Source organism: Bidens hawaiensis, unplaced genomic scaffold (assembly GCF_021521415.1).
Source record: "Bidens hawaiensis isolate Kalapana, Puna unplaced genomic scaffold, B.hawaiensis_p1.1 tig00001336_1, whole genome shotgun sequence".
Classification (NCBI taxonomy): domain Eukaryota; kingdom Viridiplantae; phylum Streptophyta; class Magnoliopsida; order Asterales; family Asteraceae; genus Bidens; species Bidens hawaiensis.
In genome coordinates, this window is record NW_027491075.1 from 2,199,700 (window position 1) to 2,220,831 (window position 21,132).

At 38.5% G+C, this 21,132-nt stretch overlaps 1 protein-coding gene across 1 annotated transcript; it reads right to left on the bottom strand.

The window, feature by feature from the left end:
* Positions 1 to 5,543: 5,543 nt before the first annotated feature.
* On the bottom strand, positions 5,544 to 6,314 carry LOC143571736 (zinc finger BED domain-containing protein RICESLEEPER 3-like). The gene is made up of 2 exons (XM_077057081.1): positions 6,020 to 6,314; positions 5,544 to 5,950 (listed from the first exon to the last, which is right to left on the bottom strand). The coding sequence occupies exons 1-2, from the start codon at positions 6,312 to 6,314 to the stop codon at positions 5,544 to 5,546; spliced, it is 702 nt and encodes a 233-aa protein (XP_076913196.1).
* Between the last annotated feature and the right edge of the window lie 14,818 nt (positions 6,315 to 21,132).

Genomic DNA, 21,132 nt, shown 5'->3' on the forward strand with positions numbered 1-21,132 from the left:
ATAGTTTTATCACTTGTTTACTTTAATCATTTATTTTATAAAAATTTTGTAAAATATAGGAATATTGAAACTATGTGGACCACATTATCTGAGAGAGCCCAACTGTAACGATCTACAACGTCTTTACGAGGCACATACAAGGGTGCATGGTTTCCCCGGCATGATAGGGAGTGTAGATTGCATGCATTGGGAATGTGCTAATTATCCAACTGCATGGCGAGGTAAATTCACACTAGGTGACCAAAAGGGACCAACGGTCAACCTTCAAGTGATTGCTTCATACGACCTTTGGATTTGGTCGGCATTCTTTGGTGTTCCCGGTTACAACAATGACATAACCGTCTTAGAGCAGTCTCTTGTGATGGAGAGTTACATATCTGGGACCGTTCTCATCTCTTCGTTTTGGGCTAACGATAACTTCTACCATCATGGGTACTATATGGGTGATGGAATATATCCAGAGTATGCGATAATCGTTAAAACATTCAGAGACCCGATGGATGAAAAAAGACAATATTTTAAAAAAGTGCAAGAGTCTGCGAGAAAGGATATCGAGAGGTGTTTTGGTGTTCTTCAACAACGATGTCATTTTGTTAAAAATCCTTGTCGTCTATGGACTTTAGAAAGAATGAAATGTGCTATGTATGCGTGTATCATAATGCATAACATGATCATCGAGGACGAGGGAAGAGCAATATGTCCAACTTTCATACTGGACCCGGATCCACCACGGACACCGGAAAGTATGGAGCAAAGACTCGAAAACTCGGATTCCGTGCGGTCAAGAGAGATACATAACGCACTAAAGGAGGATTTGGTCCAACATCTTTGGATGTATCGTCCTTTGCCTGGTGAAAACGATGATCAAACGAGGGCAACAATGAAGACGATGATGAAGACAACGACGACGATGGCGAAGACGATGAAGACGAAGAGGACGACGACGACCACGAAGACGACGACGACGAAGAGGGCGAAGACGACAAGGGCGACAACGACGACGAATAGTTTTTTTTTATTTTCATGTAATATTTATTTAATAAAATATTATTGTTATTTAATTATTCTTATTAAAAATTTTTAAAAAAAAAGTGTAAAAGTGACTGGGCGCCACGTGACGCATAATGCCTGGGGTGGAGAGTTATGACTACAGCCTGTTTTTGTAAAAGACCATAACTCTGACTGGGCTGCACGTGACGCATAATGTCTGGGGGTGGAGAGTTATGACTACACATGGTCTAAGAAACACTTTAGTGAAATGTAGCATTAGAAAACTTATTTATTATATATCATAAATATAGATATAGATTTTTCATGACTTGGTACCTTTTTATGTTCAATAATTTTTCATGTCTGGTGTGTTTACTAAAAAATATATAATAAAAATAGGTTTGGAAAGCTAAAACATGTGGCCTTCTATGATAATAATTTCATGCTCTCTCTTAAAATTGACAAATGATGTTATATTTTGTATATCATTACCATAAAATCAACTTTTGTCTGTTGCATTATTTGAGGTAAAATGGGTTATATATACGGATCTTCAAATCAAAGTCAATTGCTTATTAAGAATTTCACTGTTTTAATAAGTGCCTAACCTTTTACCAAGAATTCAATTTTCTATACTTTTAAAGTGGTCCTAATTAACAGTTAGGAAAGCTTATTTATACTATATATAATACATCAAAAAATATTAATTAAGACATTCATTTTTAAGTAATTACAATACTTAAAGCATGAGGTACATGTGTTAGTAAGGGTAAACATGTCTTTTAAACACAATCCATTCAACTTACAAGTTTTGTCTCTCATCTTTAACCATATTATGTTTTTAACTTAACTTGTAAACTAACTTCCCACCCATGATTTTTAAACGACTATAGAATTTTCATACGTTAATATTTTTATAAACAAATTGCACAATAAAAACAAGCATTTTATTCTCTTTAATTTAGATATGATATTGTTGTAATTTTTTTTTCAATTTAAATAAATTAATATGTTACGTAGGGGTGTTCAGTGTCGGCTTTGATGGTTTTTAAGTTAAACTTGTGAGTCCAACCGTTAATACTGATTTTTTGTCGTCCAAAACCAAACTCAACCATTAAAAGTTGAAACCGAATCGTTACTACGGCATGGTTCCAGTTTGGTTTCACATTTTAAACTTTAATAATAAATTTAGTTTAAAATAATTAATAATTTAAATACACCATCAATTTTAACTAAAAACCAACATAATATGATACTTGAGATGATAATAAATAAAAAATGATAATTTTAGCCACATAAATGGTAAATATTAATGGAAGATTTAGGACGTGAAATAATTTCAACAAAGATTACAAAAGGAATCATATTGCAATTAGGTTAATTTACGGTCTTTTCTAGTTTCATATGGTTGGTTGCCGATATAAACCGCGAATCAACCGTTCACTACGGAAGAGGACATGGAGGGAATGAGGGACAACATACTTTAACATGCATTTCTTAATCAACTATTAAAGCTTTATGTGTTTACAGTCTTTTCTGGTTTCATATGGCCGGTTGCCGATATAAACCGCGAACCAACCGTTCACTACGTTTTGAAAATTTTGAAACCGACCAACAAACCGAAAGTAGAAAAGAAAAAGAAAAAGAAAAAAGAAGTCAAACCAATGACCGATTTAAACGATTTCAAGGTTTTAACCGAACCATAAACACTTATATTTGTACGTGATTAACATGTTCAAACACCCGCTGTATCGCGCGGGCACCCGTCTAGTGGTTTTTATAAATATGATCAATAGTTACAAAAGATTGTTAAACTTTTTACCTCAAACACGAAACCTAATAATAAATCGTAACCTGTTTCGCTAGTTTTCCCAATATAAACCGCAGGCATCAATCAACTTTCTCTTCTCACTTCCATTAGGACCAACTACCACAAAAAAGCTGCTATGTATGGTTTTGGTTAATTTTGTGTTTTCTAACAACAGAAAATAGCATATCATATATTCATATAATAGGGCATTCCATAAACAATTAACAAATAATAAAACTTATACCAAACGCATTGATAACTTTATTTATGGTACAGTTAATGTTAATGCAATTTCAACAATAACCTAATTTTCTATTATTTTTTTCATTAAAATTGATTACAGTTTCATTTTTCATTTGATTTTATTACAATCCAAGAAGGATAATTAAAGAGTTTCACCCAAAATTCGGATAAGATAATTAAGATAAAAAAAGAAAGACTATTTTCTTTTTGAGACAAAAAAAAATGAAATATGTTAATCAAATCTAAATGTCACTACTAATATTAACGGTAGATAAAACTATAAGAAAAAAGGTTTTTAATGACTCGTATTACGAGTCATAAATGAGTACAGATGACTGGCAAATACGAGTCATTGATAGCCCAGTCATAAATCAATTATGACTCGCACTCGCGAGTCATAACTTATGACTAGGAAGGGCAGGTTTGGGGCGGGTTTTGCTTAACCCGAACCCGAACCCGAACCCGAAACCAAAAACCATCCCCGTACCCGCCCCATTACCCGTCGGGTTTAATTCGGGGATTCCCCGTTTGGTTTTTTGTACCCCCCCGACCCGCCCCGTCCCCGAACCCGAGAACCCGAAACCGATCCGACCCGACCCGAAATTGGTTCATCACATAACTGAACATTTATCGAAATAAACTTCTGCATCACACACATGAAAGCTGAAACAATGTGTTACAAAGGAAATAAAACCAAGTCTACATGGCCGAAAAATCATGCCAAATACACAAACTACAAACTTGCGACCAAATCTAAATACCAAATCATCCAAAGTCGTCGTGCCACTTTCTTTAGTACCTACCTACATTAAGAATATTTATCAATAAATCAACCAAGTTAAAATAAGCTATGTTACAAAAATAGTAAATTTTATAAATATTATTACCTCTTCCACATCCATTTCATATTCAATGGTGCGGCAATATGCCTCGGTCTCTTCCGAACAAGTTTCTATATTTAATAGTAATAACATAAACATATATTCATGATTATGAAGATAAATAACATGAGTAATAATGTAATATTCAATATAGCGTTACCTCGAATCTCATTCAACAACCAACTTTGAGCACACATTAAAGCCTCCAAAGTTTTTGGGTGAAGTCGACTTCGGTGAGGACTTATTAATCTTCCACTTGTACTGAACGCAGATTCAAAGGCAACGGTGGAAACTGGAATTGCCAATACATCTTTTGCCATCCTTTGAAGTGTCGGATACTTACCTCCATTTGTCTTCCACCAAAGCAACAAATCCAGTTCTACTTCATCAGGCAAAAGATTTTCTTTCAAGTAGTTATCTAACTCCGCCATATCATTCAAGTCATCATTCACCTTAGCTTTGGATTTAATGTCAGATAGGAATTTTTGGAATCCACCAGAAGAACACTCTGACAACCCCGAACTGAATAAAGATGAACTAGAACCACCACCTATAAATTAATGTGAATCAAGATAAATCAAATATTAGCAATTTATATTTATACTCATTAAATATTAATATGATTATACCTTCATAGTAGTTTTTACCACGTGAGTTGGTAGATTCATATTCTTTAAAAAAAGCTCGGACAAAATCCTCAAGAGATTTAAACTCTTCCTTTGCCATTTCTTCACCGTATAAGGCAGGCATAAGCAACTCTACGTATTTTAGCTTGTAACGTGGATCTAAAACCGCAGCCATCCCCATAATCCCATGAATTACAGACCAATATTTATCAAACTTGATACTCATTTTATACGCCATTAGACTAATGTCAACAATAGAAGACTTAGTCCACTCCCGCATAGAAAAACGAATCTCACATATCAAAGGGAAAAAGACATTAGCAGTAGGATACTTGTTACCAGAAAACAAAAGAGTTACCCGATAGAATAGTTGTAGCTTGTTACATATCTCAGTTGCTAAGTCCCAATCAAGGTCCGTAGGCAAACTAGTATACCTGGGCTCTCTTTGCTTTAATCGCGTGAAAACATGTCTATAAGGTATAGCAACACTAAGCATCAAATAAGTAGAGTTCCAGCGAGTCTTGCAATCAACGATCAGTTTCTTTGTGTATTCCATTTCAAGTTGATTGACCGCTTCCTCAAATTTTTGCTCTCTTTTTCCTGATGCAGACCAAAATAAAACACTATCTCTAATTCTTTCAATCCCATCCTCAATAACAGACAAACCATCTTGAACAATCAAATTGAGAATGTGCGCGCAACAACGCATATGAAACAACTCTCCTTTCCTCATGAGTGATCTCAATGGAAGCTTCTGTAGTAACTTGTTGATAATTGCATCATTTGTGGTACAATTATCAACGGTAAGAGTAGACACTTTAATATCAATATTCCAATCACATAGACAATCATATAGCGTATCTGCAAGAACATCAGCTGTATGTGGTGCAGGCACATAAATAAACCTATATAAAATTTATGCATCAATATAAATGTAAAATACATTTAAAGTTTTAAACTAACTTTATATTAGACTTGTACAATATATATGCTTTACCTCATGATTCGGCTTTGCAAGTTCCAAGAGTCATCTATAAAGTGTGCAGTGACGGCCATAAACCCTTTTCTTTGATGGTTAGCTGTCCACATATCAGTAGTTATTGCCACTCTACTTGTGATCCTCCCTAATAGTTTCTTAGTTTTCACCCTTTCATATTCATAAATTTTTAAAATGTCGCTCTTGATGGTATTTCGACTCGGAACCTTAAACAAAGGTTGAATACCTTGAACAAACTTTCTAAAACCATGATGGTCCACCGTTGTAAGAGGATACTCGTGCACAATAATCATCTCCGCGAGATCTCTCCTTGAGTTGTCTGGATTAAATGTGTAGTTGGAGAGATATGATGAACTACCATCAACTTTCTTTTGCTCCATAATCAAGATGCTTTGTCGTATATCTTTAACAGTTCGTCTTGGACAACGTTCAAAATGATCTCGTAAATGCGATGTGCCGTTTTTGCTTGAACCTCCTAGCTTTTTCTTACAATAGTTACATTCCGCCTTATCTTCACCGTTCACTTTCATTAATTTAAAATGGTTCCACACGGCAGATCTTTTCCTTTTACCACCGACATTTTGACCATCTTCAAAAGTATCATCAAGGTTAGACTCATCGTGGGTAGTAAAGTTAGTTGGTGGTGGTTCATTAGAATCATGTACCCCTTCACTGCTTCCTTGAGGAGTAGAATAAGTAGGAGTGTTTGAAGCAACGGGAGTAGGAGTACAAGTGTCTGAAGCAAATTTATCACCTTGTGATGCCATATAGTTGTAAAAACCTACAAAGAAGAAGTTTGAAATAAACCAATTAAATCATTGTGTAATATCAATTACATCAACCCACTACAAACGAATTTTCATAGCCCAACTCCTGTTCAAACTGAAGCCATTCTATTTTTCAAATTGACTATTCTGGGTAATTTTGACCAAAACCTTAGTAATATGCTTATGAAGTCTATGGTTTGTATAATACAACTGTTTCTTAAATCCCGAGGGTCTTTATGATGGTTTACGCAACAAACTATTGTTCTTATGGAGTTTGATTCATATTTTACACCAAGGACAACTTCATGGTACAATAACTCAAACACTCAGAGTCCAAACATTAATAAACAGAACAATCATAATCACAGTCCAAAGACTGATTAACAAATCACTCATCAATTATCATGGAAAGAGGAAACCCCTAAAACAAATTAGATTCCCCAAATCAATTATCATGTCAATCATCAATCGCATAGAGAACGGTGTATCATACGATATGCAACAACAACAAAATTAGGTCAATTTCAAATGAAAAACCCTAAAAAAGGAGAAAACATAGAGGAACAGTTAATTTAATGGAAAAAGAAAAAAGGCCATGAGTAGTAATAGTGGGGAAGAAAAGAATGGTGTGTGTGTGTGATTAAAGAGTGAGATTACATACTTCGGCTGGGATCAAAACGAGGAGGAGGAGGAGGAGGGTGGTCCGGTGGTGCAGACGGCGATTGAGTGGATGGTGATGGTGGCGGAAGAGTAACAGCAGCAGGGGCTGGATTGCCGGAGTCTGGATTGCCGGAGTCTGGAGTAACAGCAGCAGGGGCGGCGAAGCAGATATGAATCGGGGGCGGACTGGCGGAGTCTAGATGTCTGGATGTAGGTTTTTAATATATATATATATATATATATATATATATATATATATATATTATTTATATTTATATTTATATATTATATCGGGGCGGGTCGGGGCGGGGGTACCTGAACCCAAACCCGAACCCGAACCCGAAACAATCCCCGAAACAATCTCCGAAACCCGACCCGAAACCGAAAAACAAAACCCGACCCGACCCGAAATAAGCCGGTTTTCGGGTTTCCCCGTCGGATTCGGGGATTTTTGCCATCCCTACTTATGACTCGTCTTTATGACTCACATTTCATGACTCGCTTTTATAACTTACACTTTATAACTCTCATTTATGACATGCTTTTATGACTGTAATTTATGACACGCAAATTTGGGAGTCATGGTATTATTTAAAAAAAATTATTTTACTATTTTATTATTGTTGTTATTATTATTATTATTATGCATACTAATAATTAAATTAATGACACAATTATACAAAATAAACCTTTTATTTCATTTCTTAATTAAGCATCCTACATCAAAATGTTGCGAAAAATATTTGTTTAGTCAATACAAGAAATCATTCTTGAAAAACAAACTGAACCGCATAGCTCGACCATTCTTCACGAACCGCATCAAGATCTGCATCCATGTATACATCTTTGCCTCCACCAGCCTAAGAAGAAAAAAAAGACGTTACAAACTTGGTCAGGTCAAAACAATTCGATCAAAACAACCCAATAAGCAAAAGAGTAAATTACACTCACATTGTTATTGACGAGTATGTCAAGTCCGTCACGAACTATCTCCTTCATGAAGTTTAAGATATAATATCCGCACTCTATACTTCCCGATTGTTTGGACACTACAGAATAACATATTCAAAGTTACAGATATGATTGAATGATAATACAAGTTTGTTTTTGTGTATATTGAAGTGAAGGTAGCCTAATAACTAAAAACATCATCTCATAATTCACTAAACAAGTTGACTATTATGACTTCAAGTTGAAATAATCACACTTAAGTTACACATGTATGAAACAGACTTTTACAAAGTTGAAAAGAAATACTTTATTTTAGTCGTATTCTTTTACATGCGTCTAGTTCAGAGCGCGCGGATCAGATTAGCGCACGCGCATGCAGTTAAAATCAGAATTTGAATAACGCATAGGTCTGAATAATGCGCGCAGATCAGAGTAACGCTCATATCAGAACAGCGTGCGCACCCGGTTCAGATCAACATGTGCACGTCCAGTTCAAATATGTGCACGCAGATGAGGTTAGCGCGTGCGTGCAAATTAGTATGCGTGCAGTTCATATAAAATACGATAAAACACGTGCAATTCAATTTCCGTTTTAAGAAATTAAGTACTCGCCTTGTTGTTGACACAGTAGACTTTGATATTGTCACACCCTCAAAATCCACTAACGGAGTTTTACCGTCAGAGGGTGTGAACTAACATGATCGGAATCATTAGTTATAATCAAACCATAAGAACGTTTAAATGAAAATAAGTGCGGAAGCGTAAAAACCAAAAGACAAAAGTTGCGTCACGCAGGACGACTTAAAAACCCAAGTAATAATAGTTAAAAACATGTTTGCATATCAGAATGTTCAAAAACCATGCATGATCCTATACCGCGCGCCCGCCTCGGCTACCTGAGAATAACACACTAAAAGTGTCAACACAGGGTTGGTGAGTTCACAAGTTTATATCAATAAAGCGTTACGTTTGCGTTCAGCGTTTTGCGTTCAGCGTTTAGTGTTTTGCGTTCAGCGTTTTGCATTACCAGATAGTGTTATGTCAATTATATATCTATAGGTAGCTAGCCTATAAAACAAGTATTACTAAGTGTTCGACACCGAAGCTGACTGTTTATCATTTGCCTTGCCACCAGGTCTATCCCGACCATGGTATGTGTTTAGCCAAGATTACACCCACTCGACCTCCAGTCGAGTTTAGCGTTGGGTGGGGTTTGTCAAACCCAGTAGTACTACTCAACAATGACTCGCTATTATCCAATATTAAACGGTTCGATGTGAATGAAGGACTTTAGTTATTGCGTTTGCCACTTAGTCTTTACAAGTGATATATAATCTATATTAACAAAATCTTAAAAGCGTTTCCGGAGTATGTTATCTCCCTCAAGTGAAAAGCGTTTGAAAACAGTTTAAAAGGGGTAAGTGAACTCACTGTTTGCGAAGAAATTCCCAAATTAAATCACCAAATGATGCACGTCACAGAAAACTCTCTCTAGCATTCTAAAACAACAAGGAGATTTTCTAAGTGTCGGAACTATTATCGAGTCTCTAGACTCGGCACATAATACCTATGCACACAACATGTTTCGTGTTTCGTTTGTGAATCTTATGTGACTTTTACAAGTGTATTTGTGATACGTTACATGTGTGAGCAACTATTAACGTGTCATGTATTCATGATGTACGTCACTAGCTATTACTTCCCGTAAGGGCAATTTGGTCAATACATAACAGTTAACTAGCAATTATTCCCCGCAAGGGCAATTTGGTCAAAACACGACAACTATTAAGCAAGTATTCCCCGCAGGGGCAAATTGGTCAAAACATAACAATTAACTAGCAATTATCATGTTTCATGCATTTTCACAAAATTCAGCAGCTAGTTTCACCGAGACAGAAATTCTACTTGAAAGATTGTACTATTCCACCGATCATAGCATCTCAATTAATTTACCAAAAATCATCACTAAAGCATGCATGTGTTAGGTTTCCATAACATATTTTATTTTATTTTTATTCCACATAGATTTCTCATAATGATCAAAACACTACAGCAAGCTCATAACAGTCAAATTCATGCGCAACAGAATGTTATTTGAAATTCCCGTTAAATGAAAAATCCAACAAAAGCAAGACCACTTGGGTTAGGTTTCTAACTCAATAAGTCAACTTACAGAAGTAGAACCAACCCAATTGGTCTCGTAGTTCATGTGATATAATATTTACAAAACAACCTAACAGCAGGTCTAACAACTCAGCTTTGCACAACGTTTTTGTAAAATCATAAAGGTTAACTTTTACATGTCCAAAAATTGCAAATTTATATTCTTTAGAAACTAGACTCAACCTAGGTTACTGTAGTATCAATTATCTCAATCAATTTTCACATTTACACCCCGTTACAGTCAAATGAACATCAACAACACAATCTGTCCAGAAACTGTTTGCATCCAAACTCAACATATTAACTATTTATGGACCACAAATCATTCATATAACATTCTAGACACTATAATCACTACCCATGCATATCAATTACACCATACATACATGGTTAGGGTTTTATTTGAATTCAAAATCAAGAACACATCAATTAACATGTAATAATACCAATTCTAGTTATCATATCACAATCAATCCATCATCAAATCAAGATAAAACATGTGAACACATATACATATGAAAATCAGACCTAGGGTTTGCAATTATACCTTCAAAAACACCAATACAAGCAATAGGAAGGTAGAGGATGGCTAGAAACGGATGTAGGATGCTTCAATTGTGAAAAACCAAGATCAAAACCAAGTGATATGTGTGTGTATGTGAGCCGATTGTGAGTAGAGCAATGGGGGGGGGGGGCTGCCGTCGACTTAGGTGAGGGAAAGAGGGAGGGGAGTTAGGGTTTTATAATATTATTAATAATAATCATGTTACATCTAGGTCCCTCCACTTTCAAATGTTATCTTTCTAGCTTAATTAACTAGTTATAACACATTGAGTTAACGTTTATAACAATGTTATCACATAACACATAAGTCTAACACATAATTATCACATAATTATTGTTTTGACGTTTTTCGTTTATTCCTCAATTGTTTGCGTCAACTCGTTTGCGTTTCGGTGCAATTCCCGAAAGACTACACATGTAGTAAGTGTTAAGCGTCATTTTAACCCTAGTTTAAATGTAATGAGATGTGCGTTATAGATTCAGTGATCTTTAAGTTTGAATTGACGGAGTTGAGTTAACGGAGTTAACCTGAAATTGACGATTGTCACATCATTCCCATGTTAAAGAATTTTCGTCCCGAAAATTTGAGTCAAGTCGTGATGAGTGTCTGAAAAAGTAAGAAAAATTTTCAGTTTGTCATATCATTCCCTAGTAGAAAGAAATTTCGTCCCGAAATTTAATTCATACCTCCGGTGATTTCTGACGGTTTGTCGGGTTTCGCGGTTTTCTGTGTTTGGTCAGCCCTTCAAAAAGGTGAGGATACTTTTTCATCATTTGATCCTCGCGTTCCCACGTGAACTCCGGTCCACGTCTCGAGTTCCAACGAACCTTAACGATTGGAATCTTGCTGTGCTTGAGTGTTTTGGTTTCCCAATCCAAAACTTCGACTGGTTCTTCAATGAAGCGTAGCTGTTCATCAACTTGCAGTTCGTGCAAAAGGACTACTTGGGTTTCATCAGATAGGCATTTCTTCAAATTGGATACGTGAAAAACATTGTGTACGCCACTGAGTTCCGTTGGTAGGTCCAGTCGGTATGCCACCGGACCAATGCGCTCAGTTATCCGGTAAGGACCAACGTATCGTGGGTTGAGTTTGTTTCGCTTCCCAAAGCGAACCACACCTTTCCAAGGTGAGACTTTGAGTAACACTTGGTCATTCACTTGAAATTCGAGAGGTTTTCGGCGGTTGTCGGCGTAACTCTTTTGGCGATCTCTTGCTGCTGCCATACGATTTCGGATTCGAACAATCTTTTCCGAAGTTTTGAGTACCAGTTCTGGACCAGTGATTTGGCTGTCACCCACCTCTGCCCAGCAGAGAGGTGATCGACACTTCCATCCGTACAGTGCTTCAAACGGCGCTGCTTTAATACTTGCGTGGTAGCTGTTATTATACGAAAACTCTACCGAAGGTAAGTGAGGTTCCCAACTTTTTCCGAAATCCAATACACATGCACGCAACATGTCCTCTAAGGTCTGAATAGTTCGTTCACTTTGCCCATCCGTCTGAGGATGGTATGTTGTGCTCATATCAAGACGTGTGCCTAGGGCATTCTGTAGCGACTTCCAAAAGTGCGAAGTGAAACGGGAATCTCGATCTGAAATAATTGAGACAGGCACTCCGTGTCTAGACACTACTTCCTTCATGTAGACACGAGTCAACCTTTCCATTTTGTCCGATTCCTTAATCGCCAAAAAGTGTGCCGACTTAGTCAACCGGTCAACGATCACCCAGATGGTATCGCATTCCGTCGGTGTCTTAGGTAAACCCGTGATAAAATCCATTGAGATGTGTTCCCATTTCCACATTGGAAGTTCCGGTTGTTGCAGCAAACCAGATGGTTTCTGATATTCTATTTTAACTCTGGCACAAGTCAAGCATTTGCTCACGTAGGTGGCAATGTCGACTTTCATGTTCGGCCACCAGTAAAGTGCCATTAAGTCATGGTACATTTTATCTGAGCCAGGGTGGATAGAATATCGGGACTTGTGTGCTTCGTCCATCACTAGGGTTCTCAACTCTCTGTATCGTGGAACCCAAATCCGGTTCTCAAAATATCGGACCCCGTCCGATCTGGTTTCAAGTTGCTTGTTCATGCCCCGCATGAGTTCCGATGGAAGATTATCATCTTTCAAAGCTTCGAGTTGCGCCTCGCGAATCTGGTCGGGTAAGTTTGCATGAATCGTGAGTTGCAATGCTCGCACTCGTCTGGGTTTATCTGTTTCTTTTCTACTGAGGGCGTCGGCCACTACATTGGCCTTGCCAGGGTGGTACTTGATGGCACAATCATAATCTTTAAGCAGCTCGACCCAACGACGTTGTCGCATGTTCAGCTCCTTCTGATCGTAGATATGTTGGAGACTCTTGTGGTCGGTGTAAATGGTAAACTTGGTACCGTACAAGTAATGCCTACATATCTTAAGGGCAAACACCACAGCTTCGAGTTCCAAGTCATGGGTCGTGTAGTTCTTCTCGTGAACCCGTAGTTGTCGAGAGGCATAAGCTATAACCTTCTCGAGTTGCATCAGCACACAACCGAGACCTTGTATCGATGCGTCACAATGTACCTCGAAATTCTCTGTTCCCTCGGGTAGGGCTAGAATAGGGGCACTACAGAGTTTGGTTTTCAACAGTTGAAAAGCGGATTCTTGCGCGTCTCCCCAATTGTACTTAGTACCCTTGTGAGTTAAAGCGGTGTGGGGTTGGGCAATCATTGAAAATCCCTCGATGAAACGCCGGTAGTAGCCGGCCAGTCCTAGGAATTGTCGCACCTCAGTCGGAGTCTTAGGCGCTTCCCAGTTTTTGATGGCCTCTACCTTACCAGGATCGACATGGATACTGTTCTCGTTGATCACATGTCCTAAAAAGTGAACCTCGCGAAACCAAAAATTCGCATTTCGAGAGTTTTGCGTACAGTTGTTCCTTCTTAACAGTTCCAGAATCACCCTTAAGTGTTCCTCATGGTCATCCTTGTCCTTGGAGTAGACAAGAATATCATCAATAAACACAATCACAAACTTGTCGAGGTACACCTTGCATACTCGATTCATGAGATCCATAAATACGGCTGGTGCGTTAGTTAAGCCAAAAGGCATAACCGAAAACTCGTAGTGACCATACCGTGTTCTGAAAGCCGTCTTTGAAATATCTTCCTCGCGCACTCTAAGCTGATGGTAACCAGATCGCAGATCGATCTTCGAGTAGTAACTCGATCCTTGGAGCTGGTCAAACAGATCATCAATTCGGGGTAAAGGATAACGGTTCTTGACCGTCACCTTGTTCAACTCCCGGTAGTCGATGCACATGCGGAAAGTCCCGTCCTTCTTTCTGACAAATAAGACAGGGGCTCCCCAAGGCGATGAGCTAGGTCGGATAAAACCCTTATCCAACAAATCTTGCAACTAAGTGGACTGTTCCTGAAGTTCCGCCGGTGCGAGCCGATACGGGGCTCGTGCTATGGGTGCTGCATCGGGTGTCAACTCGATTTGGAATTCGACTTGTCGTATAGGAGGGAGTCCAGGCAAATCCTCCGGGAAAACTTCCGGAAAATCTCACACAATCGGTATATCTTCAATTCGCTTCTCCTCCGCGGGTTTCTCAACAATATGCGCCAAAATTTCCGGATGACCCTTTCGTAGATACTTCTGGGCCTTTATGAGGGTAATGACGCTGGTGGTCATGCCGCTTCTCTCACCTCGGATCGAAATGATCTCGCCGGAAGGGGTAGTAATGTGGACTATCTTGTCATAACATATAATCTCCGCTCGGTTCTCGGATAACCAGTCCATGCCGACAACAACATCGAAACTACTAAGCGTAAAAGGAATAAGGTCAATATCAAAAACATGACCTGACAGTTTTAACTTACATCCCGCAAGTACATGAGTCGTTACTATAGTCTTACCGTCAGCTAATTCAACAGGAAATTTAGCATCTAACGGGGTTGGAGTTAAGTCTAAGAGTTGACTAAAGGCTTTCGACACAAAACTCCTATCAGCTCCAGTGTCAAACAATACAGAAGCAAAACAATCGTTCACAGGGAACTTACCAGTCACCACGTATGGATCATTGCGGGCTTGACCCGACCCAATAACAAAAGCTCTTCCTTTACCATTGTTTCCACCACCACTGCCACTTCCATTACCTCCATTGTTGTCGTTCTGTTTCAGCATGGGGCAGTCTTTCTTAAAATGTCCCTCTTGTCCACACTCAAAACATTCCTTGGTTGTCATGGGTGGTTTAGGAGCACCCTTTGCCGCAAGGTCTCCTCTACATTCCTTTGCCTGGTGACCCATCTTTCCGCATCTCTGACACTTGACACGGTCACACAGGCCGGCATGATGATAGTTGCACCTGTTGCACTTCGGATATTTCCCAGCATAGCCGCTCGAACCCTGCCCGCTACCGTTGTTATTATTGTTGTGACTCTGATTGTTGAAGCTCCGAATGGGTTTGGGCTAACGGTAGTGGTGTTGCTATGGGGGGTTCGAGGATGAGGATCTGGTGTTGTCAAACTTTCTCTTTCCGCTGCTCGGGTTGCTGTTGCTGTTGTTGTTGTCAGTGCTCGGGTTGTCACGGGCTTTAGTGGTTGAACCCCTAGGTGGTAGTGCACCTTGGCTCACTGCTTGATCCGTTAGTTTGTGAGCTAACCGAATCGCTTGTTGAATCGTGGCTGGTCTGGAAGACGTTACCATGCCCTGAATTTGCGGTGCTAACCCATCAATATACATTTCAATCCTCTTACTCGGCGGATCCACCATCCGCGGACACATCACAGCTAACTCGTGAGAACGGGTAGTGTAAGCTTCGATTTCTGAACCCACCATCTTCAATGACCAAAACTCAGATTCCAACTTTGCAATCTCCTCTCTCGGACAGTACTCTTCTCGCATCATGTTTTGGAACTCCTCCCAGTTCATCGCGTTAGCCAGTTCCAATCCAAGAATCTGTACGTTTGAATTCCACCAAGTGAGAGCAGAATCCTCAAGTGTTCCAGCAGCAAATTTGACCCTACTGGCAGGGGGACAATTACACATTTCAAACGCCGATTCGGCCTTCTCAGCCCAACGCAGGAAGCCTATAGCTCCCTCAGTGCCCTTAAACGAACTAGGCTTGCAGTCAAGGTAATTCTTGAAGGTACACGTTCCAAATGGACCTCCAGCTTGGTTCTGAACATGTGCGGCTAGAGCGGCCGCCACATGGTCGTTCAGCAGAGTTTGGAGTTCTGCTGCAGTTAAGTTGATGTTAACACGTCCGTGTCGAGCGTTTCTTCCTGCCATTTCCTAGAATCACAGCATAAAATGTTAAACATGAATTTTTCTTTCATATGTAACACGCCATACATGTAATAAAAAGAATAGGTAAGAAAGAAATAAGAAACAACATCACATCACAACCATATATTAATCCAAATAATAATTCATGATTAAAACCATTGTATTCGCTACAAAGTATTTTAAACCAATCCTTAAAATCATAGAAAATAATAGTTTGGATGGAGACAACCCCTCCATCTAGGTGTTATCATCACTAGATGTCATCATCTGAGGACACCTCTGAGTGTGCCTCCTCCTCAGCCGGTTCTTCCTCCGGTTCTTCTTCAGGTTCCTCCTCGGGATCCTCCTCAGGCTCTTCTTCGGGATCTTCTTCGGGTTCCTCTTCGGGCTCTGCCTCAGGCTCTGCCTCAGGCTCTGCCTCGGGCTCTGCCTCGGGTTCGGCTGCGTTCTGAGCAATTTGCAATTGTAAGACATCGCAACGCTCTAAAGCTATCTCGGTTCGGGTCCTTGCTACTTGGAGTTGCTCTTGCAAGTCTATCATCTCGGCTTGCATCTTTCTCATGATCTTCATCTGTTGATCACTAGCCTCTTGCATTTCCTTCATTGCCGCTGTCATGCGGGAAATTTCCTCCTTAGTCTCGGTTCCATCTTTTAACAGTCCGGAAATGTTCGCTCTCGTATAGCGCATGTAACCAACATCACGCTCTAAGCAAGAAACAACAGCTGCAAGCACACGCTCTACAGGTTCGGTTATGGGTGGTAGGGTATTGGGGTAAGTAGGATGGTTCGGGTGAGGTAGCGGGGGAACTTGTTCGCGATAGACCATACGCCTAATCATATTAGGGTACCAATCCCAACTAACTTCGTTTTCGTACATGCCTCCGGATAAGCGGTACCTCTTCGGTGTAGGAGCTTCGAGTTCCGGGACTACTCGGGGTAGCGATGAGGTAGGTAACTGCGGTTCCTTCCCATGCGCATGAGTCATCGGATCAGATGATGATGAGGGTGGCGTCGACATCCCTACAGGTAAGCCGTGTATGCGCGCGTATGAGTGAAAGAGGTAAAGAGATAAGATAACAAAGACTACACAAATCTATGCAGTGCGTATCATTATAACTAATGGGTCTTTGCGGTTATAGTCTAGTATGCATGCAATTTCTAGTTCGCTATAACCAATGGCTCTGATACCAATCTGTCACACCCTCAAAATCCACTAACGGAGTTTTACCGTCAGAGGGTGTGAACTAACATGATCGGAATCATTAGTTATAATCAAAACCATAAGAACGTTTAAATGAAAATAAGTGCGGAAGCGTAAAAACCAAAAGACAAAAGTTGCGTCACGCAGGACGACTTAAAAACCCAAGTAATAATAGTTAAAAACATGTTTGCATATCAGAATGTTCAAAAACCATGCATGATCCTATACCGCGCGCCCGCCTCGGCTACCTGAGAATAACATACTAAAAGTGTCAACACGGGGTTGGTGAGTTCACAAGTTTATATCAATAAAGCGTTACGTTTGCGTTCAGCGTTTTGCGTTCAGCGTTTAGCGTTTTGCGTTACCAGATAGTGTTATGTCAATTATATATCTATAGGTAGCTAGCCTATAAAACAATTATTACTAAGTGTTCGACACCGAAATTGACTGTTTATCATTTGCCTTGCCACCAGGTCTATCCCGACCATGGTATGTGTTTAGCCAAGATTACACCCACTCGACCTCCAGTCGAGTTTAGCGTTGGGTGGGGTTTGTCAAACCCAGTAGTACTACTCAACAGTGACTCGCTATTATCCAATATTACACGGTTCGATGTGAATGAAGGACTTTAGTTATTGCGTTTGCCACTTAGTCTTTACAAGTGATATATAATCTATATTAACAAAATCTTAAAAGCGTTTCCGGAGTATGTTATCTCCCCCAAGTGAAAAGCATTTGAAAACAGTTTAAAAGGGGTAAGTGAACTCACTGTTTGCGAAGAAATTCCCAAATTAAATCACCAAGTGATGCGCGTCACAGAAAAATCTCTAGCGTTCTAAAACAACAAGGAGATTTTCTAAGTTTCGGAACTATTATCGAGTCTCTAGACTCGGCACATAATACCTATGCACACAACATGTTTCATGTTTCGTTTGTGAATCGTGTGTGACTTTTACAAGTGTATTTGTGATACGTTACATGTGTGAGCAACTATTCACGTGTCATGTATTCATGATGTACGTCACTAGCAATTACTTCTCATAAGGGCAATTTGGTCAATACATAACAGTTAACTAGCAATTATTCCCGCAAGGGCAATTTTGTCAAAACACGACAACTATTTAGCAAGTATTCCCCGCAGGGGCAAATTGGTCAAAACATAACAATTAACTAGCAATTATCATGTTTCATGCATTTTCACAAAATTCAGCAGCTAGTTTCACCGAGACAGAAATTCTACTTGAAAGATTGTACTATTCCACCAATCATAGCATCTCAATTAATTTACCAAAAATCATCACTAAAGCATGCTTGTGTTAGGTTTCCAGAACATATTTTATTTTATTTTTATTCCACATAGATTTCTCATAATGATCAAAACACTACAGCAAGCTCATAACAGTCAAATTCATGCGCAACAGAATGTTATTTGAAATTCCCGTTAAATGAAAAATCCAACAAATGCAAGACCACTTGGGTTAGGTTTCTAACTCAATAAGTCAACTTCCAGAAGTAGAACCAACCCAATTGGTCTCGTAGTTCATGAGATATAATATTTACAAAACAACCTAACAGTAGGTCTAACAACTCAGCTTTGCACAACGTTTTTGTAAAATCATAAAGGTTAACTTTTACACGTCCAAAAATTGCAAATTTATATTCTTTAGAAACTAGACTCAACCTAGTTTACTGTAGTATCAATTATCCCAACCAATTTTCACATTTACACCCTGTTACAGTCAAATGAACATCAACAACACAATCTGTCCAGAAACTGTTTGCATCCAAACTCAACATATTAACTATTTATGGACCACAAATCATTCATATAACATTCTAGATACTATAATCACTACCCATGCATATCAATTACACCATACATACATGGTTAGGGTTTTATTTGAATTCAAAATCAAGAACACATCAATTAACATGTAATAATACCAATTCTAGTTATCATATCACAATCAATCCATCATCAAATCAAGATAAAACATATGAACACATATACATATGAAAATCAGACCTAGGGTTTGCAATTATACCTTCAAAAACACCAATACAAGCAATAGGAAGGTAGAGGATGGCTAGAAACGGATGTAGGATGCTTCAATTGTGAAAAACCAAGATCAAAACCAAGTGATATGTGTGTGTATGTGAGCCGATTGTGAGTAGAGCAATGGGGGGGGCTGCCGTCGACTTAGGTGAGGGAAAGAGGGAGGGGAGTTAGGGTTTTATAATATTATTAATAATAATCATGTTGCATCTAGGTCCCTCCACTTTCAAATGTTATCTTTCTAGCTTAATTAACTAGTTATAACACATTGAGTTAACGTTTATAACAATGTTATCACATAACACATAAGTCTAACACATAATTATCACATAATTATTGTTTTGACGTTTTTCGTTTATTCCTCAATTGTTTGCGTCAACTCGTTTGCGTTTCGGTGCAATTCCCGAAAGACAACACATGCAGTAAGTGTTAAGCGTCATTTAAACCCTAGTTTAAATGTAATGAGATGTGCGTTATAGATTCAGTGATCTTTAAGTTTGAATTGACGGAGTTGAGTTAACGGAGTTAACCTGAAATTGACGATTGTCACAGATATGCATGTTGGCTCCCGTTTTTATAGCGTACACTATCATTGCGCTACAACATAAATTTTGAAATACATCAAAGAATATAATATATAATGTTTCAATAATTTGTATAACTTACCCATTGATAATATACCTGTAAACGTACAACTACAAAATTAACCATGTGCTTTATAACCATATATCCACATTTCCAAGTGCCTTGTTGTTGCTTGCACTACAATATAAAAACATACAGTTAACTACTCACTAGTTACTACACAGGTCGAGCATGGGCTCGGATCGACTTGTTTACACACTTAGTGAAAACTACGTATAACAAAAAACTCTTTATTTTTCATACCACTTCAAACTCATATTTATACCGTTTCAAGCTCGCTTAGTTATCGAGCGTGAGCTCAAGCCTTGTGTGGAAAACTCATTTGGCTCGTAAAGTCTTAACTCGTTTAAGTTTTTTCTCTTTCGAACTTCTATGCATTAATTTTACATTGCACAACGAGATCGAGCCGAGTTTTAGCTTGTTTAAGGTACTACACGAGTCAGAAGCTTGAGCCGAGCTAAAGCTCGTTAAAAGTTTTTGTTTTTTCAAACTATATAAAGGTTAATAAAAACATATATTAACTAATTAATAAATAAGAAATGAGTCGAGCTCGACCCCAAGTTCTCGTAAGTTAAAACGAACCAAGCTCTCGTATGTTAAAATGAACCGAGCTCGAACCCAAGTTATCGTAAGTCAAAACAAACCGAGCTCTCGTATGTTAAAGCGAGTCGAGCTTGGGCTCGACGCGCCTTGTTTACACCCCTATTAAATATTTATGTATAATAAGTCAAAAAAAATGTTGTTTTTCATACTTTTATTAACGTATTTAACTAGAAAGCTTTATTAAATTTGAAGAAAACATGAATATGAGTTTAATTTGAAAATGTGCTTTAAATAAACATTGACTTTAACATGAATTTGGTTGTGTTTGAAGCGGTTCCAACCCAAAATCGTTTCTCACCATTGAATTCTAAAACTTTAAAGTGGTTTTATGCTTTCACCGCTGCTCACATAAAAATGAGACTGCTTTTTATTGGAGCTTTTGTAGTAGTGTATTGGCTTTTTATTCAAAATTTAATTTAAAAAACTCTCTGTAATGCTGGATCTACTTGAGGTAATATACATACTAAATCATTTTGAAAATTAGAAATGTGCTCTTACTTTCTTTTTTTTACCTACAAGAAGTGAGGTCATATGATACAAGTGGACAGTTAGTTAAGAATGGGTAAATATAGATTATGTGTTGTCTCGAACGGGTGAATTAATTAAAACAAGAATTAGCTTAAATGAAAATGGGTCAAAACTGATTAAGAAAAGAGTTTGCAAGTTAAATAGTTAATACATGAATCGTGGCCCGCTCATTT

What these genes read in the sequence shown, in the direction of transcription:
- LOC143571736 (XM_077057081.1), bottom strand. Translation starts at nt 6,314, where the DNA reads ATGGCATCACAAGGTGATAAATTTGCTTCAGACACTTGTACTCCTACT. An exon ending in TTGTAAGAAAAAGCTAGGAG is followed by an intron (nt 5,951 to 6,019) that starts GTTCAAGCAAAA and finishes GAACTGTTAAAG; the next exon opens with ATATACGACAAAGCATCTTG.